Source organism: Frieseomelitta varia, unplaced genomic scaffold (genome assembly GCF_011392965.1).
Source record: "Frieseomelitta varia isolate USP_RPSP 00005682 unplaced genomic scaffold, Fvar_1.2 scaffold_146, whole genome shotgun sequence".
Lineage (NCBI taxonomy): Eukaryota > Metazoa > Arthropoda > Insecta > Hymenoptera > Apidae > Frieseomelitta > Frieseomelitta varia.
In genome coordinates, this window is record NW_025109150.1 from 6,347 (window position 1) to 30,066 (window position 23,720).

Below are 23,720 nucleotides of genomic sequence, written 5' to 3' on the forward strand. Positions count from 1 at the left end.
CCACGGATTTTGTCAATTGGTTCGGCTAGAGTCTAAATTTCCCAGATTTAATCGCAGTCGATTCGCTTAACGAGCCGGGCTAAGGAAAATCGATTAACTCGGTTAATCGAAACCGATCGCTATAAATTAATCCGCCCCGATCGAGAACGCCGGTCGTTTATTGGCCAGCCGCGACAGCCGATCGAACAGCTCTCTGTTTCCAGGACTCTTTTTCTCTTTTAACGCTGATGCATTATAGACGACGTCCATGACCGGACGCGAATAGAATTCAGTTATGGGGACTCGAGGAGCCTTGAACTATCGGATTCTCCTATTTTCCTAGTTGAATCTCTCTCTCTCTCTCTGTCTCTCTCTCTCTCTCTCTCTCTCTTAGGATTTTTTGTTCGCGGAGAAGCGACACGACGCGGGACTAACCTCGATCTGGCATAAAAGCGCCGATGTCCGTGACCCGAAACAATACTCGGAGGATTACGATCCGGCCGAGACATTGCTCGCCAATATTTTTATATATTATTATATACGGAGCGTTCCATTTAAAGCTTCGGCGGCTTGTGAAATAAATGTAACATCGACTCGAAATAACTAATCGATTAAAAATAATCCTCGCTCTCGGAATGGTGTGACAAACGTGACAATTGCCGAGTTATTGAATATTTGTTACTGTCACGCGTAGTAAATGTTATTCAGTTCTATTTTGCATTCTGTCATTTGCATCGTCCGCGATTGAGATTAGCGAAAAAAAAAAAAGAAAAAAAGAAACCGAATGAAATTAAATTGAAAATTCCCAGAGTAACTAATTTAAAGTTCTAAATTGTTTCCAGCGTCCAATGATACCAGTTAAGAGTTGACTTAACTGAGATATTATTTCGTTTCGAGGGAGGAGCATGACGCTGAATCTTATTTAGGCGGTCGCGCCCGTAAGATTCCGAAATGATCTTGATGCTTTTGTACAATGGAATTGTACGCTTCCATTTGGATAGACATGCAGTCTATTACATCTCTCTTTTTGTTTTTATTAAACATTATTTTGTTAGTAAGTTTTCTGTATTCAAGGAATACGAAGAGTTTGAACGAGATTTCATCCATGAAGAATCAAACAATAATTTATCTTAATATTAACATTTTACGAGATAATAAAAGAGACGAGATTAACTGTATTGTTAATTGAACATTTAGAAATTGTTTCCAAATTTCTTAAAAAAAAAGATAATCTCACACATTAAAAAGACAGAGAAGCATCTCAAAATTTCAGTGACGCGTCCACTTGGATAAAATTTATGAACGTCGCGAGAAACGTCTGCCTCGAGACAAATTAAATTTTACTGGATACATTTCTTGAGACAATGAATACGCTGTTCAGCAGATAGTTAATGTTTCAGGAACCTGGAACGAAATTTATGAACGTCGCTTCTCGTCGCATCTCTCTCGAAACAAACCGACCTTTGCTTGAAACATACTTCGAGATAGAAGACAGTTTACGCAAAACTTTAAACGCAATACTCTTGTATTTGTATTGCAATCATTCGTGATCCAGATTCTCGCCTCTCGTGCCCTCTCTTATCTCGTCGAACGAACGTTAAAAATATAAGCGGTTGTTAACCATCTCGGCAAAAGAACAATTTTCACTTTCGATACCGATCTCTCGTTTATTTCTGAGTAGAGTGTCACGCGATCTTGCCGACGGCCTGTGAACCCACGCCCTTTCTTCCGCTTGCGTAAAGACAGATCGATTTGTCGACGCGACGACTGGCCGGTCGCTACTCCACTCCGCCGCGCGTTTGTCAACGTTACGAGCGTTTGTCCGTGACCTGAGCGTAACATCATTCCGTGCGACCGGTGACCGTGAATCGTTAGCCTTGTGGTATTTTTCTTAGGAACGATTGGAGTACCCTCCCTTCAGTCATCCGTCAGGTATCACGCCTGGCTACCTGAAGACCCTTTTGAACGTGTTCGGTCACGTGGAGCGAGCGTGCGTGAAAAGCTTGCTGGAAAGCTGGCAGGGTGTCGCTTTGCCCGAAACCACGCTCTTCCGAATTCTGCTGATAGGGAAATTCTTGTCGGTGAAAGAGTGCGACTTCTACGGATTCCTGGCGATCGCATGCGGATTCCTCGGCAAGGTAAGCCGCCGTCTGGCCTGAAAATAGCGTTCTCGCTACGAGTTGTATACTTAAAATAGAGCGAAACCATCTATCAAACCACTTTCATCCCTCGCGTGTTGATCTTTATCGTTTTCTCCTAAAAATAGTGGTTTCTTTTTCCTTTTTTATACGAGTTGTTATAGATCGATTCGAATCGTAGATCTCGAGGGAAGAAAAGCTTTTGTGCAAGGGTACTTGCACTAGGAATAGATTTAGGTCTATTACTGACTAGGGGTAGATCAGAGTCAGCGATGGTGTCGGTACGATTTTATTTTTAATTTTTAATTTGGTACAGATACAAGTAGGTATTAGGAATCACGAATGCCTGTTTGATATTTACGCAGTGAATAATAATCTTTATTTAGCCGCGTGAATAATTAATACACGGTAATTGAAAAATAACGTAATCGTAACCTAATTAAATTCAAATCAGTATTGATGATGATAATTGTCTAATTATAGATAATTAATATTCAAATGTTGACACGTTAGATTAAAATTTATTTGTACTATTCTTCGACTAACTGCAAAAGTACACCGCGTTGAACTTTGTTCAACGTGAGTTCAATAGAGAAAATTGTTCAATAAATAAAAATTATTTACATAGCCTTTGTATTACATAGATTTTATTGCTGTATTTGGACACTCACGTGGAAATACCCATATTAATATCGGTTGACGTTGGTATCGGCTTGCCATTTTAAAATTTATATTGCCGGAGCAAGCTGCGCGTAGATTTGCGCGTACGAAATTGTATTTGCATAGATTTCGTTTGTTTCCATGCCAGAGGAATATGTGTATCCGCATTCGCGACATTAATCTCGTGCAAAATTGCCCTTCGATTCGATTTCAAGGAAAATGTTCAATTTCCTTAATCCCTAATACCTCCGAGATAGCAAAACCTTTTCACTTTTGGTTTTCTCCTTAATAAAAATTTCATTAACATATTGATGAAATTTTCTTAATTAAAGTAAGACGAAACACGGTGTCGTTATGAAGCTTAATGGGCAACATTGATCGGGTTTGCGAGTCTTCTATCGTCGCTTGACGGAACATAAAGAACTTGGAGCGTCAGACAGATATCGGATAATCTTGTGGAAAATTCACCTCTGGCGAGAAATTTTCGATCGGGTGCGAAAAATATTCGAACATATATAAAAGAAAAACATCAAAATCATTGAAGTATAAACCGATATGTTGTGTTTATTTAAATTACAATTCAATTCGCGAAGTGAATCAAACAAATTCCGACGTCGATTCAAGGAGAATCGGTATCCGCGATTGATATCGAATGTGCCCAAAATTTTCGACGCGTATCGATGTCTTCTGGTTGGGTGTTTCACTATCAAATTGATTGAATATCATCGATCCTAGTCACTATCTAGTAAGCTGACGTAACTACGTACATGTAATACATTTCTTTTTTTTCGTTTTTCACCCCGTTCACCCGATCAATCGTTCGCGCGAGGTCAGCTCTTACCGCAAGCCCGTTTATTAGTCTAAAATATAACCTCTCTCTCTCTCTCTCTCTCTCTCTCTCTCTCTCTCTCTCTCTCTCTCTCTCTCTCTCTCTCTCTGTGGAAAAGGAAGAACGGAATTCAATCGTTGGAAGCGTAACAAATGGGGACAGGTCGAGTCTTTGTTACACAGAACGTCACCATTTATCGGAACAATTTACAACGAGCCACGCTCAACGACGAAACATTCCGAGACACGCTAATGAAATTTTTCTCCAACCATGGAAAAGTGCACCTCCGGGGGCATACGCGTTTGATCGTATCAAACGATCGGTCCAAGATACACAAAGTTCCTTCGCCGATGTAACTCATTCACGGAGCTTAATGCGAATCGATGAATCATCGTTACCGGCTGAATGAAATTAATCACCGGCCATTGTTGCTGGCCTGCAGTCTCTCGCGTCCAATTCACCTACACGCCCCTTTGTGACTTGCCCTCCCGCAGAATCTGCTCGAAACGATGATATACGTGTGCGAATTGCTGACGGAGGAGCCAGAAGGCGGCTCGGCCATGATACCAGTGCGAACCTTCGTTCGCCTGTACGAGTATCTGGCGACGCTCGATTGCAGCGGCGAATCTCCCTACGCGATAATGGACGACGACGAGACGAAGGAGATTTCTCTCCCTAGCGAACTCCCTTCTACGTTCGATTCGAAACTGTATCTCTGGCCGTCCGCCGTGGAAGAGGTAAAAAGAAGAATTTATATCAACGATGTCCGTGAGTAATGTCGTCTGTTTTTTTTTCTTTTTCTCTCGAATTTAACAAACACTGCCATCTGGTGGCAATAATTTAAAAACAAAATAAAATAAAATTTTGTATAATATCAAAAAACGACGTTACTTATGGCCATCCCTATTATAATATATACATACGTTTACGCGTTCTACGTGTTTTCCATTTTGGGAATGATTTACACTGGCAACGGCTGGAGGAATTATTTATTACGTCAACGGACCATTTTAATCATAATGTTTTACGACTATTTACTTCAAACTTAATACCAGACAGATGCAGACGCGCATTTGTGGAAAATTTGAACGTGCAGAAATGTGAAAAATGCTCAAAATAAAGTGATTAGAACGTTCGATTAGATACATCTTTACGAAGATTTCGTTTCTTTTTTGTAAATTGCATGGAAACCCGCGGGGTTTCTGTTTATCACTAGCATTTCACCGCGCTTGGATCGTTCGTTCAATTCATCAAGAGGGCAGAGACTTTCTTTCTTTTTCTTTCTTTTCATCATATTTTGCAAAATCGTAAAAACTTTATAACGCTTCCGCATCAGGGCGGATGAGAACAATCTTTGTACCTTCGTCGTGCAAAATATAGTAAATTCGCCTTAAATCCTGTTTTTCATCGCAGCCGTGAAACGTCGCGCGTTTCAATTCGTTGCGTCGCGCGAGGTATACACCGTTCAACAGCGAGGAAAAAAAAAAACGTTATACACCTGCGAGTACGCGCGCGCTCCGTGACGTGTCCAATGGACAATTTCCAGTTTGGTTGGAGGATTATTGACTGTGGTCCAGTCCGGTGGCTCATTCGGCGGCCAGAGCCAGACCGAAATAATTTTGTTTTTTTTTTCCCCAGCCGCTGCGGGTCGCAGAACGGGTGAATGGGAACGGAAAAGGTTTACGCGAGAGCGTGCAACCGGACGAGTTGGCGAACTCTCGAAACTGGCGAGCACTCTCTCGCCGATGGCCAAATATAATTTCGTTAATAACAGACCGATGCGGATGGAGTTGGGTGCGCGGATCGAGAACGCCGGGACCGCCGGTATATAATAATTACTTGATGTGTCGAGCCGGATGTTTACAGCGCGTTTCAGCGGACCCTCCGTAAACGGGCGAGTCCTGAATGCCTGGCGCAAATTTGCAGAACGTCGTTCCGATTGTAGCATAGTTTAGCGGAAGCCACCCCCTCCCCCGCAGCCGGTTTTCCGCGGCCGTGAGTTGAGTCAACTCAGTCGGAATCGATCGAGTCCGGAGGGCGCAGGATATCGACACATGTTCAATTAACCCTTTCGCGAGATATCTCGTCCGCGATTATGTTAATTGGCCCCGGCGACGACGGCCATTTTTGCGCCATTCTGCAACGCCGTCGAAAAATCGTAGATAACACAATTTTTTAAACTAAGTCGGACTCTTTGATCTAACTCTGACTAACTTTTGTCAACTATAGACATTTTAGATAGGAGTGTGGTAATACGTCGATTTGAATTCTTCAATCGTAGATGTCAAAATGGTACTGGAATATAAAAATGGTATTGATTGGTACGAATAGAAGGAGAAGAATAATTCAAGATGGATGAGAATTTATTTGAGTAAGAGTACTTGTTCCATATTGGGATTTTTAGAACAATTGATATGTAACACATGCTAAACGTTTCTAAGAACTTTATGAAACGTTAGTGAAATGATTAACAATGATCGAGGAACATTCTTTCCATTGTAAGAATGGAAAATTGCACCAACTCGTACATTTCGTGTATGCAACTATTAATATGTCAAAAGACTTTTTGTTATATAAAGCACTTATTGTTTTAAAACGATATAATATATCCTCTTCGGTATTTATAACTAAATTGAGATATTTATTCCCTTATTCGGAATAAAATTCCTTTGGCCAGTAAAGAAAATGGGGATGCTTAAGATGAGAATATTGATTAGACTCAAAAATTTCAGTTCCCTAGCTTTCAATAATTTTACTTACTTCTGGTCAATGTATCATATTTTCAATTTCAAAGGAAACTAGAACGTGGCCGAATTTTTGAAAATATATCAGAAAGACGGAGGAGGAACACGATAGGATTAATCAATCAAAGCAACGTCATACTGTTTAGTATTAATTTAACGTTCGTGCCAGTCAGTTTACGTTAATATAACGTAACGTAACGTCTGTCTCGCTCTTAGTTTTAAACTGCAATTTTCGCGGACCAGCTTGTCGTGTGTAGCAACCGTAGCCGAACGATTAAAACGCCGTGAATTATTAACGTTAGCGACAGTGGCGATGAAATCGCTGATTTAACGCTGATACAGAAGTTTACATGAGTAACGACGACGGTCCATTGTCGTGAGTAATGAAATAACTCAACGCAATGTCAACATAATGCTTATATTGTGAATAAACGGGGTGCAGAATTCGTCGACGCGAGTCGACATTGTCAAGCGAGGTATCTCATCCCCTCATGCACATGTTCCGCAAACCGATGCAATGGCGTTCGTGGGTTAGCGAGAGGGTCAACAGCCTTCGCCAACTGTATTTCTCTTCTTTCCTTTTCCTCTCGGACCGAGCCAGTGTCACTTTTTTAATCGAACTCCCATCAGGAAGAAGATGCAGGCAAGCTGGATGTGTGCGGGCTTACTCCCAGCGAAAGTCGATCTTCCGACACCCTGCAGGTTTTGAAGGATTACTGCGGTGACGTACAGAGTCCCGAAGTTGACGAAATACACAGCCAGGGGCCGCCGATTTCGGTGGGAAAGGGCGCGGCCGACGTCGGATCGAACCAAGAAAAATTACAGGAGAAAGAGGTTCGTGAATGTGGTACAGTGGCTCACGAAAGTGATTCGAACACTTCACGGGAGAACTTTTACATATATGTGTGTGTGTGTGTGTGTGTTTTACATATATGTATATATATTACGCGCGTTATGTAAAATACTTTGAAATTTCGTTAACGTTGAGAGGTGGTTATCATGACTGATAAAATTTGAAATCAATCTGGAAATGTGTAGAGAGGTTAAAAAATATTTATCTATAATAACTATATTTAGACTACGGATTTTTATATATTTTCGAACGTTCAAAGAGATAATTAAAGGAATAGAGTCGAATTTGTTTCAAAGACAGAATTAAAGAAGCTAAATAGAAATTTGATTCTTCCACTAAAATATTATAACAAATACCAATTTGGATGTTTCATACAATTTTGCATATTATGCGCATTGTATGCCTAGTTTATGCATTCTCAAACGCGTAAAGATAGTCCATAGTCTAGTAATAAATCGATATACAAATTGAATTGTATAAGCCATCTGAAGCATGAGTATTGAAAATGATCCTACTGAATATTAAGGATTAATTGTTTAAATGCTTTCGTGTGATAACAACAGTCAATAATAATAATAAAAATAAAACGGATAGTTGGTTGTATATCCGTAATTTCTATGTTTACGTATTTTCAGAATTGCTTCAAACTTAGACAATGTAATCACGACAGTCGAGTCTCGTAAAAAACGTCGACGAAATTTCAAAATGCCTCGCGCAACGCCAGTGACATATTCCTATAAATGTTCCTATGGGTCAATACTTTCGTGAGCGGCTGCGAATAAAATAAAAGAAAAAAAACGGGATGTCGGCAGCGGGTCACATGAAAAACGCAGGCTGTGAATAAAAAGCACCCGGCATGTTTAATTATGCCACGGTAACGAATGCTAAACCGCGCGAATCGGATAGCTGATTTTCTAGCTCGGACGGACGGTTGGAAAAACCGTGTGTCCCTTTGATTTCACTTCGGGGAAACGAGTTTGCTGTTTGCTCATCGTTCGTTAAACGTTACGATTTTTCAGCGGCGGCAGAGCAAATGGTAATCTTGAAATCGTTGCCCCCGGGGGCCCACGTGTGTTTGCTTTCAGGCCGCGGACAAATTAATCGCGGTTCAGCGCCTGATTTTTCCTACCGGGCTTTCATAAGGTTCATAAGGTTAGGCCCAGCGCGTTTCCCGGCGAATGTGTTTACGCACCCAATTATTTTTGCAACGCGCGTTAATTCGTTGCCACGGGCTGTATTTTCGGGGACGATCGTATAATTTTTGAAAGCAGGTTTCTTTACCTTTTCCCCGGGATAAAAGCGATGTTTGCGAGAAGGATTTTCGAGGCTGAAAATTTTGTGAAACGCGTTCTATCGTTCATCATCGCGTGACGCAACGTTCAAACAAAAAAAAAAAAAAAAAAATCAAACAGTTCTTTAGCACACACTAAATCTCTCGCAGAAAATCTCGACTTTAGTCAGCTATGTCAGTTGGGAATTTTATTCCTCGACGAAATTAAATATCCCTAACATTGAAATCGAAACAATATCAGGCACAAATTTTTCTCACGATATTCTCTCCGCGTAAACTAGTTCTCTCGAACACGTCAGCGACGTGTTTCCGCTTAACCTCTTGCGCTGAAATATTTCGCCCAAAATTGCAGTATTTTCTCAGTTTTAAGTATATTGAAACATAACAAACAGGCAAAACAAACAATAAATTTACTACTTCCTAGTAATTTCTGTCCAGTGATGTACCGATGAATTCAAATAGGAGGCGAATTATTGTGTACGGTTTGGTCACTCGTTACGGTCCGTGAACCAGTTACTAGCGCAAGAGATTGAGCAGAGTGTAGATCTTTTTTCTTTCGGCAGCAGGTCGGCGAACTGAAAAGTGGCAATGAAGTTGAAGTTGACAGTGGTCGCGATCAAGCCATTTCCGACTTCCATTTCGTGGACGCGGATTATAGCGCTTACGACGACGACGACGACGACGACGCGTATTATGGAGAGGAGGAGGGCGAGAAAACGGCGACGTACGAGGAAATCGACGACTATTTACCCCTCGGCCTCGAAAATATCCTTCAAGGTATTTGCGAGTGTCTGGAGCCAGTTCGCGAGACGGAACGCGTCCCGACGCCTCCGCCGCCAGACCCCTTCGACGAGTTTCTAGAAAGAATGAAACAGCAGGTCGAGGAAGACCGTCTCGAGATGTGTTTTCGAGTGGATGGAATCGGCCCGACCGTCTCGGCAAATCGCATTACAGCCGTGAATCTGTGGCTGGCAGACTGTGCTCGTCGCCAGGATGGGCTGGTCGGTCCGCGAAATATCCGACACTTTCTTTGTCCGGATCTCGAGGATCGTAATTTTGACGAGAACGCGGATTGAATGCGATCGATAATCTTCCACGCAGGGGAATGTGATCTCTCTGTCGTGCAAATAATCGTGATCGAAATCTTTGATGATCGTGAATTATATATAATCTTGTATACCTAATTATATATGTGTGTGTACGTATATGTAGTTGGACGATCATAATGGCCCGCGAAAATATTTGAACGTTTGTTACAAGAAATTTTTGATAATCGTGAATTATAATATGATCTAAAAAATATAACTCTTGTATAATAATATAACTCTTATCTAATATATGTATGTGTACGTAATTGAATGATCATAATATGTACAACGATTTAATGACTCACGAGGGTATTCGAACACTTGTTAAAAATTTTAACGAATGTAGAAGAAATGTATTTGACACTACGGTTAGGTGATCATAATATGTTAATCTGGTATCATTGAAATTCTTGTTCGGTATTATGAGATACAGTGGATCACGAAAGTGTCTGTTTGGACACGCAGAAGAGAAAGTTTTCATGAATATAAATATATATATATATATATATATTTTATGAATATAAACTTTTGGATTGATATTGGAGTAATTTAATAATAATAGACGTGTTAGTATTAAATTATGTTAGTAAAGTTTGCAACCCATTTGAGAATGCATATAGAAGTTACAAAATATTAATTAGTAGACAGTGCGAGTACTGGTCTTAAACATATAATTGATCTCAAACATGGTTTCATTAAATATTGTAGTTTATTAAATACCGATCGAGTGTGTAATATAGCGATTGACTGATCAAATATTTTGGTGATTTTCGCGAAATGTAAATTGTAATTTCAGACTCGCTCCGAATTATCAACAATACAATCACGATGACATACGTTGAAGTTGATGAAGTTTCTAAAAAATATTCGAATATTTTCTTCAGCCCATGATTGAAAGTTCATTTTAGAAAATCACTTTTGAGACAGGATACGAGGATACGTATGAAATTTCATGTAATGATTATAAAATACGAAATGTACAGGGCTGAACGATAAAAATTGAAAAGTGAAGCTGAATGTATTTAAATACTTCTCGTAGCCACGTTAATATCGATGAAAATTCGTTTCTAAAAACGTGACGTATGAAGGAACATGTGCAGACCTCTCTGCACATTCGCCATTTGAACCAACGAATAATTCACGTGCCAGAGATCATTAAAACATATACACGGTCCTGTACGAAAATCATACGTAGCTGCAGAGTAAAACATCGGCGTGCCTCGGCCCGCGCGTTTTATTTTGCGCCACGCCGCGAGAGATAATAACCATCGCGAAACGCACGCAAACGTGCGCTGTTTACCTTTTAACTTGTCGCATAAATTACCGCCGGGGCAGCAACGGTTGAATTTGTTCGTGATGCTGAATTCTTGTCTTTGGCTCTGCCGGGATTCGTCGAAATTCGACGTGTTGATCGTTCGTTTGCAAGCTTGTTTCTCCGCCGTTTCGACGTTTCGCCGGCTCGGTTCCGCGTAATTTCCACGATTAGAAAACTGGGTCGTGAAAGGGTGGGGAAAACGCTTTCTCAAATAAGCCTGAGGAACAGCTAAGTGAACTCTTGTTCCCCGAACACCGCCGGAAGGAACCGCTTTTTGCCTCGCTTCTCGACATTTTTCCAAAGAAGCCCGCCGCTCTCGGAATCCTTAGACCTCCACCTTCTCTTCTCTCTCTCTCTCTCTTTGCCTCGAGATTGTCGTCTGTTCTCTTTTTCTCTACGTCTACTCCTCTCTGTTCACGCACGAGAGATCGAGAGCTTTTAGAGAAGTCGATCCGTTTTCTGGCAACGAGATAAAGTCGAATTTAGACTTTTACGCTTTTGACACGCGTGTCGCGAATGATTCGTTCACGTTGAAAGGCATTGGGCATTATTTTCATTTGAAACGAACATCGATCGAATAATTCGTAACGAAAATTTTAAACTTGTACGTAATTCAAATAATTTAAATCTCTTCAGTGCAGAGATTTATCGTAAATTTTATTTTTATTTTTCTTATCTATTAGGGAAAAGTCTCCACTTTTCCATTGTATAATTCATTCACAGTGAGAGGTATCGAGATTGTTTTCATTTATATTTCATCCGGAATGAATATATAAACTGACTGGTGAACAGAACGCAGTAAATTTTGACGATTTCGAATGGACGTTCGATGAAAAGTCTAAACTCGTTCGGCAGATGCAGAGAATGAAAGATGCAGAGATTTCACTTGCAGTTTCTTCGAAATGAACGCTTCTATATTTGGTGAATGATGAACGAATGATTCATACATCTAGTGGAAGGTCCTGTAGCATGTCTAAAATTTGAAGATGTGAAAATGACAACTGGAGTATCTGTTGTAATGTTGTAATAGACGAAACAAATTTATTTAATTACGTTTCTAAAAACACGGAAATGCATAAAATGCATAAAACGCAGCTACGATAAATGCGCGAATACATTGTGGCTTCATAAAGAAACAACGACACGGTTCCATTACAACGATAAACAAATTTAAAATGTTGGAAATAATACGTGTAATTTAAAAGATTTATACACCACCGAATGGTGATCTGTCCAAGATTATGTCAAATCAGCAAACACGCAATGTAGATATTCGGCTCATTCGTTACGAGCTTATCATCCACATTCCTACATTTCTCTCCAACAGCAGCAAACAACAACGATAAAACGACAAGAGCGAACGAACGAAACGACTTATGTCCGAAACGAAAATAGAACGAAAACAGATTGCTACCGAACTCGGGATATGTGTCCCGACTTAATCGAGGCTCGTGGCTGCAAATACGGCTTGCATAATTCCGCCTACTATACCAAGTTCCACCCTTCCCATTTTTTTTTCTTTCCTTCCTCTTTTTCCCTCGACTTCTTTCGTTCTCTCCACCGCTCTTGTCGGAGTTCTTTTTAGCGCGAAGCCCGCGGCACCAGCCAAAGAGAGGAAGAGAGAAGAGTTTCTTTTCCGGCGCGGTCGTGTCTCGAGGTAGCCGCTTTAAATTAGTTCTTCTTCCTCGGAGCGATGCTTTTCCTCGCCGGCGAGGGATGGGCGCGCGAGACTCTCCATCGCCGTTGGTTTCCCGTTGGTTGTAACGCGTTAACGCGCGGGTCGTTGAACGATTCAACTTTTATTGTGGCGCGCGTGCTGCGTTTCTGAGCGGTGGATTAACGATCGTGGCACGGTAATGCCCGGTTCGCGTGAACGCCCACGCGCGGACGAAATTTTTGCCTGTACGAATGTCCAGGCTTCGGTGAGAAATTGCGCGCGATTAGGCGTAACGCCGCGGCGCGAGTTGTAGGCGTGCCTTGGGCCGGCTGCTACCTCGTATGAATCACTCGACGTTGAATATCGAACGCGGCCGGTCGAGTCAAGATCAGAGGCCCTCGCGTTGAACGCCCGAACTTGCGCCGTTGCACGCGCCGGTCTATCGCTTGCGAAATTCTCCGCGGTAAATGGGGAATTTCCTGCCTCGAGCAGCCATCTCGGATCCTGATTTAACTCTCCGCTCATATTGCATTATTGGCCGTTATTAAATTACCCGATTACGGGATCTTTTATTCAATCGAAATTAGCCTCTTTATCAGTCCGTGACGTGTAAAGTAAAATAAAATCAAATATCTCGGGTTTCAGCTATTTGCTGAAATTTTCGTAGTTGTCCGCGACCCAACGATGTTGTCCGATACATTTTCTCCAATTTACGTGGAATGTCTGTGGACGAAAGTATAAAATCCTTAATAGTTGAAGCTTCATTTGTTTTTTTTTTTTTTTTTTCAATTATTGCGAGAAAAATTCGTCACGCTGTTAATGAAGCAACGTGCACGTACGCACGATGAAGTTTAAAAAACGACGTCAATCATCTCGTGTAGCAGAACCTGCTGGCAGTGTTTACGTGAAAATAAATATCGCACCCTATCAAACCCTTACGACACGACCGTGAAACGTTGACGAGCCAGATAAACGAATCCTTTTTACGGTTTTCTCTCTCTCTTTCGAGGGGAAGGGGGGAGGAGGGTGTAAGTTGAAAAAAGGAAATTACACGGTGAAAGAGCGAGGCAACGAGTAACGCGAAAGATAAGCTGGCCAGAGTTGAATTGGCCTCACCTTTCCACGCGTTTTCCTCCATTTTACAACAAGAGAGGAGGGTGTGCGGGCAGCTGGCGCTTAGTGGAGGATTTCCCCGGAAATTTATGTCCGGATCGAGCGCAGCCGCGCTACCCGCCACGAGCCACGCCATACCATGCCACCCTTGTGCCACGCCACGCCTCGCCGCCGCCTCGCCGATTTACAACTTGTGCTCTCACCTGTGTGTGCGAGCCGCTTTCCAACGCGCGTAATCGAGCAGTTACGCGGAACTTTGTTTCAGCCCGGCGAAATTTCCCCGAACTTGCGCTTTATCGGGACTGTCCCCGTGACTCTCGATCAGCCTGGCGAAACGAATCTCTCGATTTATCGAAACGACGCCGCTCCTACCGATGGTAGAAAGCGGTGGTGGAAAGAGCTGGCGAAAATTCTGAAACTTTTAAACTGGTACTCGCGGACGGGGTAGAGCGGCTATATCAAACTTTGTTTTATTCCTTTTTTTTTCTTTAGACGAAAGAAAGGGGGCGCTTTAGAGAAACGAATCTCGTGTCGTTTGAAACGGGAATCTGTAGAGAGAATAATTTCTGCGTGCAGCTCGGTATCCTGTGTGTGAAAAGGTATTAACTCGTGTATGTAATTCGCTAAATTATTATTAAAGTTAATAGTTACAATTAAAGTCACATGTTACGCGAAAGAGAATGATTAAGCACTTCGTCTCTCGTATAATTTTACGGAATCAAAAGTTAAAATGCTTCCTGAACTAATTATTGTCCGACACGCATGAAATTAATGGTATCTACTTTTTTTAATTAGAGAATGTCAAGCTGTAGAGAATGAAAACGTTATGTAAACTAAAATAAATAGTTATCGTATTGTCTACTGTACGACACTATATTTGTACATAATTCGTAAATTAAAAATAAAACGAAACAATTCAATTTTGACCAATCTTTTGCAAGTAAGGATCACTGTACTGTCCAATAGCCAGATACAACGTTATTATCTGTGTCTATACTGTGCAGTTAGGAAAATAACATCGTTTCGAGGAAAATCGTTGATATTTCTACACGACTTTCCACTCGAACTTTTATCTGGGAAAATCTTTATCGGAACACGAGAGTTTCGAGAGTCGAGGAAGAAACAGAGAGAGAGAGAGAGAGAGAGAGAGAGAGAGATTCCCTCGTGTAATAAGCCGGACACAGTGAGGGATCGAACGAAACGATGTTCCTAGTTGGTGGACTCGCGGAGTCGAAAGTGCTTGGCCGTGTTCATTTCTATGTTAATTTAACGCGGCCTATAAATTCACGGGATTACTTACTTTTAATACAAACACTCGGCGCTGTAGCCGGAGATTTATTAAGAAGTTAAGGAAAACGCCCGAGTGGATCCTATGAAATTAATTTCAGCTGGTTATATCACCCGTTAAACATACCTGCGTGCGTGCGTGGATTTTGATGAAACTCACCCGGGTATCTAGATTGCATAATGAAGGATATCTGTTTAAAATGTTTCGAAGTATTTGGAGAAAGGAGAAACACGACATTTGAAGATCACAGAGGGAAAACGTGAAAATTAATTTTGGCGCGCGTGCGTATGTACGTTTCGCGTGCATTTTGATGAAACTCTTTGGCTAGCCAGATTACATAATGACAGATATCTGTTTAAAGTGTTTTTCACCGTGTGTGTTTGGGGAAAAACGACGATAAATCTCCATTTGAAGATCGGACAGAGAGAAAATATGAAATTAATTCTGCATCGTTCATAAGCGGAACGTTCGTATCTGTCGTGGTATTGTATATGGATTTTGATGAAATTCTTTGGGCATTTAGATTACGTAATGAGGAATATCTGTTCGAAGTGCTTTGAAATGTTTGAAATTCACGTGAGAAAAGCTCGGTCACACGCCGGAACGTATGAAATCAATTTTGGCTCGTTGTAAGCTGAACGCGTATGTGGAATCGCATTTGCGCATTTCGATAAAACTTTTTAGGTATTTAGATTGTATAATGTATTTGAAGATGGCAGGAGGAAGATACGATAGGTCTCTATTTGAGAAGAGTATGTACAGAGGAGAAACATGATAACTTCATTTTTATCGATTCTCTTCCTTCGATGTCGTTCAGTGGATAAAAGGAAGTATGTTAGGAACGATCTTTTGAACATATTAAATTTTCCAGTAAACAAATTGATTCTAATAACCAATATTAGTTTGCTCAACTGATGTTATCAATATTTTTCAAGTGTTCAGAAAAGTTTTCAAATGTTCGAAAAGACGCTTATTCAATTTCAAAATCAAATGAAAGATGGCACTGATTGACAATGATTGACGACATATTGACTTTTAAAATTGATCTGTACAAGACGTGAAATCTGTTGTATGCTTTTTATGCAGGGTAATTTGGTCTCTCTATCGCTCGATAATTAATAAAGAGCATTTTAATACGAATAACGATCTAATTTCTACGAAACCCACACTAAACCCACAAAATAACTAACGTTAGAATGAATCGATATTCATAAATGTCTGTGAAATAGTCAAGATAGAAAGCGCACATATTCAATCTTCCAGTCGAATAAAAATATCGTCTAGGTAATATGAAACTAGTTGATAGGATATTGAATTTTAAAATTGCTTTTCAATAAAAGAGACTGGACGAGAGAGTTGTCGTGTTTCTCTTCTGTTATTTTCAATTTCAGTTTCTACATAAATGGAATAGACAAAGTATTTTGTAAAACACAACACAGGAACACGATGAAAAGATTTTCGTAATTATATTATTTGCCAATTTAATTTACATATATATAGAGATACAATTCGATAAAAGAAGTACTAACATGCGTGGGTCGGAATGGAATATTCATCATATGTATTTAATAATACATTATATTTATATTATATAAATTTTGATAACGATTGTTCGAGGTTCTCTTTTCGAGATAAACATGTCATTTGTATTTAACATTAATATTATTCATTTATATCCATCACGTGTACCTAAAATTAAATCTGAATTAATTTCACAGCTGATTATCATAATCATTTAACAATAAGTCGATCTTCCGTCGTTATAAAAGTTTTCGCACGCTCTCTCGTCGAATTACAAAAAACAAGTGCCTTGTAAACTACACCTGAACGCGTACAAGTTATAAAGTTTACAATTTGTGAAACTTTTGTCATGTACTCGACAGCGGCACGGTGCTTTCGAGAGTTCAAATTACGCGACTCGGCTCAAATTCACGAAAATTTCGACTTGCGCCACTATAATTTTCAGCTTGTCACGCGTGACGGTGCAGCGGACGTGTTGGAGAATATGAAAAATAGCGATACGTGTTTCAGACACGAGTTTAATCGAAAGTGATAGCCTATGTAGACAACTTATTCGATAGGAAGCACTCTTCGTGAAGTTTGCGAGTGGGTGGGTTGTCCTCGATCGAGTGGTTGTCTTTCGATCTCTGATCCAAAGTATGTAGTCCTCCAAGAACATTTTTCTCTCCGTTTCTACCACATTCTCAAACATTTATTCGCACGTGTTCTTAATCGTCGTGTTCCTTCTTCTTACTCCTGACCCGTTAAACGGATTATAATCGTGTAATATTTTATCGTCTTAATAATCGCTTGGCCTCGTTCCTGTTCAAAGTTATCAGTAATCTTGTTAATTGCCCTCGATTATATATCTTATTGTCTCACAGTCGTGTAGTTTATAATTTTCAACGGGTGTTACGTGCCAGGGTGTGTACTTATGCTAATAACGTCTCGGATCTTTTATCAGGTATCTTTTTGTTGGATCTGTACGAATTGTGGTTCGTTTAGACATGAAAATAAGGAAAGCAAATTGCAGTCCTATTCAGATTTAAATTGAAAGATTAACAAGCACGCAAGAATACTTTTACATCCGACAATTACAATAATTACAATAATTTCCTGAGAAGACGAAAGAAAAGATCGTAAGACAAATGCTCGATATAATTACTTGTATTTCCTTGCATCGCATAGGGATGATTAAACTTGTATAGTACTAACGAGTAAATATAAATTTGATTTCAGACGTGGCGGCGTCGGTGGAGGTTCACTTCGAGAACAAGGACGGCGGATTTTTCCTGAAACACATACCGAGGCAGTACTATCCGGTCCGTGGTGACACAATCTCAGCGATATCACCGTCAACGGGAACACTGTCCAATGGGATGCCGTCTCCGCCTCCAGGCTCCGTCCTCTCCAGAGACAAATTCACAGTTTTTCAAACCAGCGAGCCAGTGTCCGTTCGAGCGACCTACGGCCCATTTAGCACCAAGCAGACCGTGCCAGCTCGCTATATAGTCCCAGACCCGTTGGACGCTTTACCTGGCCCGGAAACCAGGCGAAACCTAACAGCGGCGACGATACTGGACGCGCAGGAGCTCGGCGCGCGTCATCTGGACATGTCCGCTCATCTGGTTGGGAACAGCGTGCCTCGTGACTCGCCGGTGCTCAGAGTGCTCTTTCACGCCGGAAGCGAGGCAGGCGGAAGGCGTCAGTTGCTGCTCGCTCGACACCAGCGAGTCTGCGTGGTGTTGCACGCGAGCCTGGCTGCTCCGTCGAGAAGCACCGCTGCTAGCAGAAGCAACAGCAACAACAACAACGGCAGATCCTACTCCTCTTCCTCGTCGTCGTCTTCTTCTTCTTCTTCTTCCTCCTCTTCCTCCTCTTCCTCGTCTTCGTCCGCTTCCGCGCTGACAGCCGCGTGCAGCCCCGACGGGGAGAACGGCGTCTGTTTGGCGCAGATCACCATACCTGCCGATTGGTGGGCACCGTTACCTCCACCGGACGCTTCCGGCCGGGTCAAGGTCACCAAGAGCCTGCCAAGGCTCGTGCAGGTCGCTTACTCGGTGCTCGAGCCACGAACAGAGGAGACTGGTGGCTCCGCTGACAACACTGGGGCTGGCTTCTGCAGGCCGAGAGTCCAGATTCAGCCCGTCACGCCGCTCGGTCAGGTGCCTCTGGCACCGAATCGGGCCGATTACAAGGAGCTGAAGGCCGATGATTCGCTTACTCTACTGGTTCCTCATGGACCTCTTTACCCGAGGTCTCGGCTACACGTTCCAGCATTCTTGCATCCGTCCAAGGTTACCGATCCTAGGCAGGATAGGCCGCCCGTCGTCATTGCTGTCTATCTCAGGTGAGAGAATGGAATTGTTATTGGCGTTTGGAGTTGTCGATTTGATTAAGAAATTTGTCGCGAAAGTTCAGAAAATTCAATCAAATAATGGAAATATAAAGCGTACGATATTGCAGTGTACGTTTTACTCAGAATGAAAGATATCAAGTGCTTCTAATTCGAGACCGTACGTGCTTTTTGCTGAAATTGGGCTGAGATTTGGTAAAATAAAAATTTTAAAAAAAGGGCTCACGCTTTAAATGCCTTTCGTGTCGTAAATGGAGATTGCTTCTGCGAGATTTGGTAGCAAAGATTGACAATTCGCAAAAGTTGTATTTTTCGTAGTGAATTATCGAGTTAATAAATTTGTAATGGAACAATTTTATTAAAAATTTATTTTTTCAAAATAAAAACATATTAGTATATTAGTAAATTGATCGCGTATATTTATGCGAGCTCGTATCTTTATGCGGATAATTAAAACAAAATTTATCCTCGCTTTAGTGAATATTCCAGTTACCGCTACATACTTCGAATATTTTCTATATTTTTGCATATTACGTGCACGCGTTACGTGTTTACGTGCAAGGTACACCTCCACTCGAAAGTTTGAAGCACCCTCTGTTTTTTTCTGTAAATGCAATAAATATATTCACACATCCTTCCAAAAAATAAAAATATCGCAATTATAATTCAAGATAATAATGTCATAAATGGAATATGTATTTACGTAAAGAAATCATTATTTGATATGCTCTACGTTTCGAATGGGAGTGTATATTTAACCCTCAGTAAGCAGAATTTCCACAGGAGAACAGGATTCTAGAGAAAAGATTAGTTAATTGCGACTCTATATATTACTCCAAAATCTAGAAACTAATAACTGTTATATCGATGGAGCAACAACTATATAAAATAAAATTCCAATTGTCAAGTTACGTGAGTGTTATACACATAAAAAAATAAAAAAAAAATAAAAAAAATACGTTTCACATGTCGGAAAATCAGCGAAAATTAAGCAAACGATATATTCACAGAACGCAGGTACGTAGAACTACATGTATTTGTACTCTACATCTTCCCCCATCCCGCTATACCAAGAAGTCTCTGCAAGATACATTGCAAAGCGGTTAAAAATATTTTAAACGCTTGAATGTATCTCACGGCGGAACGCAGCAGTTTTCCCTCGTCCCCGATGGAACGAGGGGTGGAACTTAGTTACATAATAGCGAATTAGCGATAACGGCGGTGGCCGACTGCTTTTACCGGGGTCGTGCACCGCTCGAATTCGTTGCGCTTCTTTTTGGACGTAATTACGAGCCGTTGGAAAAGTAATTACGAAAAAGACGAAGCACTTTTCGCAACCGGGGAAACTTGCCAGACAACGAGCGTACTGGACATTGAGCTCCCGCAGGGAGTCAAATGTTTGCAGGGGCAGGTTTTTTCGTTTTTTCGTTTCTCTCTCTCTCTCTCTCTCTGTCTCTCTGTTTCAAGTTCAAGATAGTCGCCGCTGGTACGTACATACTTGTCGCCAACATCCATTTCGTTTTTTGTTAATACGCTCACGGAAAACACACCGATGAAATATACGGCCAAAGAGCCGCGCTGAAACCGGTTACTGAAATTCACTTTGCTCGCTCGTTCGTTCGTTTCTTGTTTTATTGCGCGAGCGCAAGTACGAGCGAACGTACTCGAAAACTGTTTTAATGCACCCTTGGGAAGACAGTTAGAGGGAATCTGACGAAAAAAAGAGAGAGAGAGAGAGAGAGAAGAAGGGAAGAAAGGGAACTGGAACGAAGAGGAGGAGAAACGGGACAAAAATTTTCTAATTGGATGAATTGTCAAGCACCCCGCGTAAAGTTACAACTTTTCCAACTGTTAGTAAACTCTCCAACAGTTTCCTGCTCCTTGTCCATGACGTTCCGTTCGTGCATAAACGATTCACCAGCCACGACACGGCCATCGGTTCCGAACCACTTTCTACAATTTCATTCCGACTCTTTCTTTCCGTTTTTCTTTTTTTTTTTTTTCGAGTTAACGTTGTTATTCGATAATTGCTATCAGACTTGGGTTCTTGGGTCAGTTAGTTTTCGACGACTCGGGTTTATGAACAGAAAAAACTTTCGTCTTTTTTTAATACACAGACCAGAATATATAATACGTACCTGCGAGACGAAATATTTAATCCTTAATTGGCATTAGGTTCTATATGAATTAATTTTTGAACTTTTAATTTGATTCGGTTTTTTATTATTAATCTTCGTCGGAGGGGACGTTGAATAAAATATTTTGCACTTCAGTAATCTATCGTAAATTAGCAGTACTTTTAACCCAATGATAGTATTTGAGGGTTAGTTTAAATAGAGTTTGGATTTTTGTGTATTTATGCAGAAATTGGAAAAAAATACATAGAATGCATATAATGTATAAAAATATATACATGTGAATGGAATGTTTATTAAAATAGATGAAACAAAATTCTATTTAGTTGTCAAAATTTTAAATTGTACAAAAGTCCACGCGTATCTTTCATTTTAGTATTACTCATTTATTTATATTATTTCTATCTTTCTTTTTTATCATTAATCATTTAAAAATATAAATAGAAGTAGAGATACCACAGTGAACGTGTATCAGTTTTAATTTAACAGTTTTGAAATTTAAGTTTAATCTGTGTCAAATTGATGGATAGTAGCAAACTTTTCTCCGCAGTATTAGGGACAATAATAATGGTCAACAGACAGTGATATTAAAACAGTTATTAATTTAGCAATACAATTAATAATGTAATAATACATGTGACATATTAATTAACAATATAATAATAGATGTTCACAGACAAATAATTACGTCAATTATTAATTTAAAATTACACGGTCCACTTAAAGGGAAAAGGGACGTATGTGTAAATACACATATAATACACTTCTTGTTGCACTTGCGAAACGCATGTATTTACACACTTTTCTTGACCGGAATTCTGTAATATCTGGAATATCGAGATATCCAAGAACCTCCGAGGATCCTGGAAATCCATCGCCTAAATCGAATCAATTTCCCCGGGGCAATTTTTTTCGTTTCGAAATCTCCTAGTTTTCAGAAAACCCCGTATCGTATTCAAACGAAGCGTGGTACCAACCGATCGGCGCAAGAACAGAAATTAGATCGTATCGGAACTAGTTTCTGCGAGACGATTTGCACTCGAGTTGGGGATTAGCCTACCCCCTTAACGAGAAATCAAGAACCCTATCTTGGCTCTCGCTTAGAAATTCGATTACTGCGGGGGAAGTTTACACGCGCGTTCCTCGGGAGGTAAGAAAGGATTTCTCGTCGTGTCTTATCGTGAGAAACGTCGATTTATTTTATGTATCGCGGCCTCGACACTCTCCCAGAAGAATCTCAAATTTTATTTTTACAAGTATCAGCCAAGAATTTTATATAATCGGTTGCGGTTACACGTTTACAGCTGTTCACCGACCGCGATATCTGCAAAATCCCCGCGTTGGTTATCGCGTACAGTTGCTCACGAAAGTGTACGACCATTTATAGAAACTTTTTTTTTATGGATATACTTGAAATTTAACACTGCAGTCGGACTGGATTATATCGATCAAATTTGAAACAAATGTAGAAATATACAGAAATTATGAGAGACACTCGACACAAGTATATAATTCATACAGACTTAAAACAACTACAGATTTAAAAATATTGTATCATATAACACATTTATTACATTCTTAGATATTCATGCCAATGAATAGCTTGCAACTTCTATGTACATTTTCAGATTGGTGCTAAGTTTTGCCAATATTCATGAAACGTCAGTTACACGCGTAATATATACGCGACAGTTTTCCTCTGATAAGAATCCAAATAATTTCGCGAGTCGCTGTACATATATTTTCCTTCATACACGTGAGTGTGTACTTTGCCACGTCGCTAGGAACGAAGGACCAAATACAACTTCATAACGACGACACATTAAAAAGTGTAATCAGCGAGTTTCATCGAGATACACTCTTAATACACTGCACGAAACGTTCTTTGACGAACGAAATTGTAGCTACTTTTTTTAATTTCACCTCACATGCGACATGCAACGGAGACTCAGTTTCTGTCATAATTATCGGCGGAATTATCAGTGACAGGTTGATGCTTAATCGAGCGAGCGTACCTCGCGGCGTGCCGGTTACGCAATCGACCGGGACGTCGTTTCGTTTCGGCATCGATCGCGAGCTACGAGTACCAGTCATTGAATAAATTGTGGCCGTTGCCCGACACCGGTCGTTCGTCAACGCGATCCGGAATGCTTCCTCCACCCTTCTACCCCCGGTTGCCTGTCCAGATCGGCCCGATATCAGCCGCTTTGCACGTCGCCGATTTGTATGTAAATGCCAGTCGATGGCCTCGCGGAAATAACTTGATTCGAACTTGTAATTGCATCGACCGAACGCTTACTGTCGCGTTCTGAGTCCAGGAGGGTTGCTTTTGCGAACCAAGCGCGCCGCCGCCGCCGCCGCTCTCTTTTGCGTGGACGGTTCTTTTCAAAAGTCAATTCTTGTCTCACCCTAATGGTGGTACAGGGTGATTCACGCTACCTTGACGAACCATATTTATATTTTTTTCTCCCTTTCTTGTTTTTAGAGAGGAGGTTGAAATCACAGCAAGAAGATGAATGGTTCAAGATACTTGTAACTTAAAATTATCGATGGAAAAATCAATTCTCTGTCACTTTCAGTAATTTTACAAGCGTTTCTTCTTGTTGAGAAAGATGAATGGATTCGAGAACAAATAAATCTGTACGCATCATCTAGAGATGAAAATGGAAATTTTTGCCATACATGCTATATTAACTAATCAGTATGCGAATGTAGCTCTTCAACGTTCTTTCGATATCGTGGCGTACGTTAGCAGTGTGTTTCTTTCTTTATTT

At 40.7% G+C, this 23,720-nt stretch overlaps 1 protein-coding gene across 1 annotated transcript; it reads left to right on the top strand.

Annotated features, from left to right (window-relative positions):
* Window positions 1-1,937: 1,937 nt before the first annotated feature.
* Window positions 1,938-23,720, top strand: LOC122533683 (probable family 17 glucosidase SCW11). Its single transcript, XM_043663624.1, has 3 exons — window positions 1,938-2,117; window positions 17,695-18,805; window positions 23,432-23,720. Exons 1-3 carry the CDS (start codon window positions 2,099-2,101, stop codon window positions 23,460-23,462), a joined length of 1,161 nt encoding a protein of 386 aa, XP_043519559.1. The 5' UTR covers window positions 1,938-2,098; the 3' UTR covers window positions 23,463-23,720.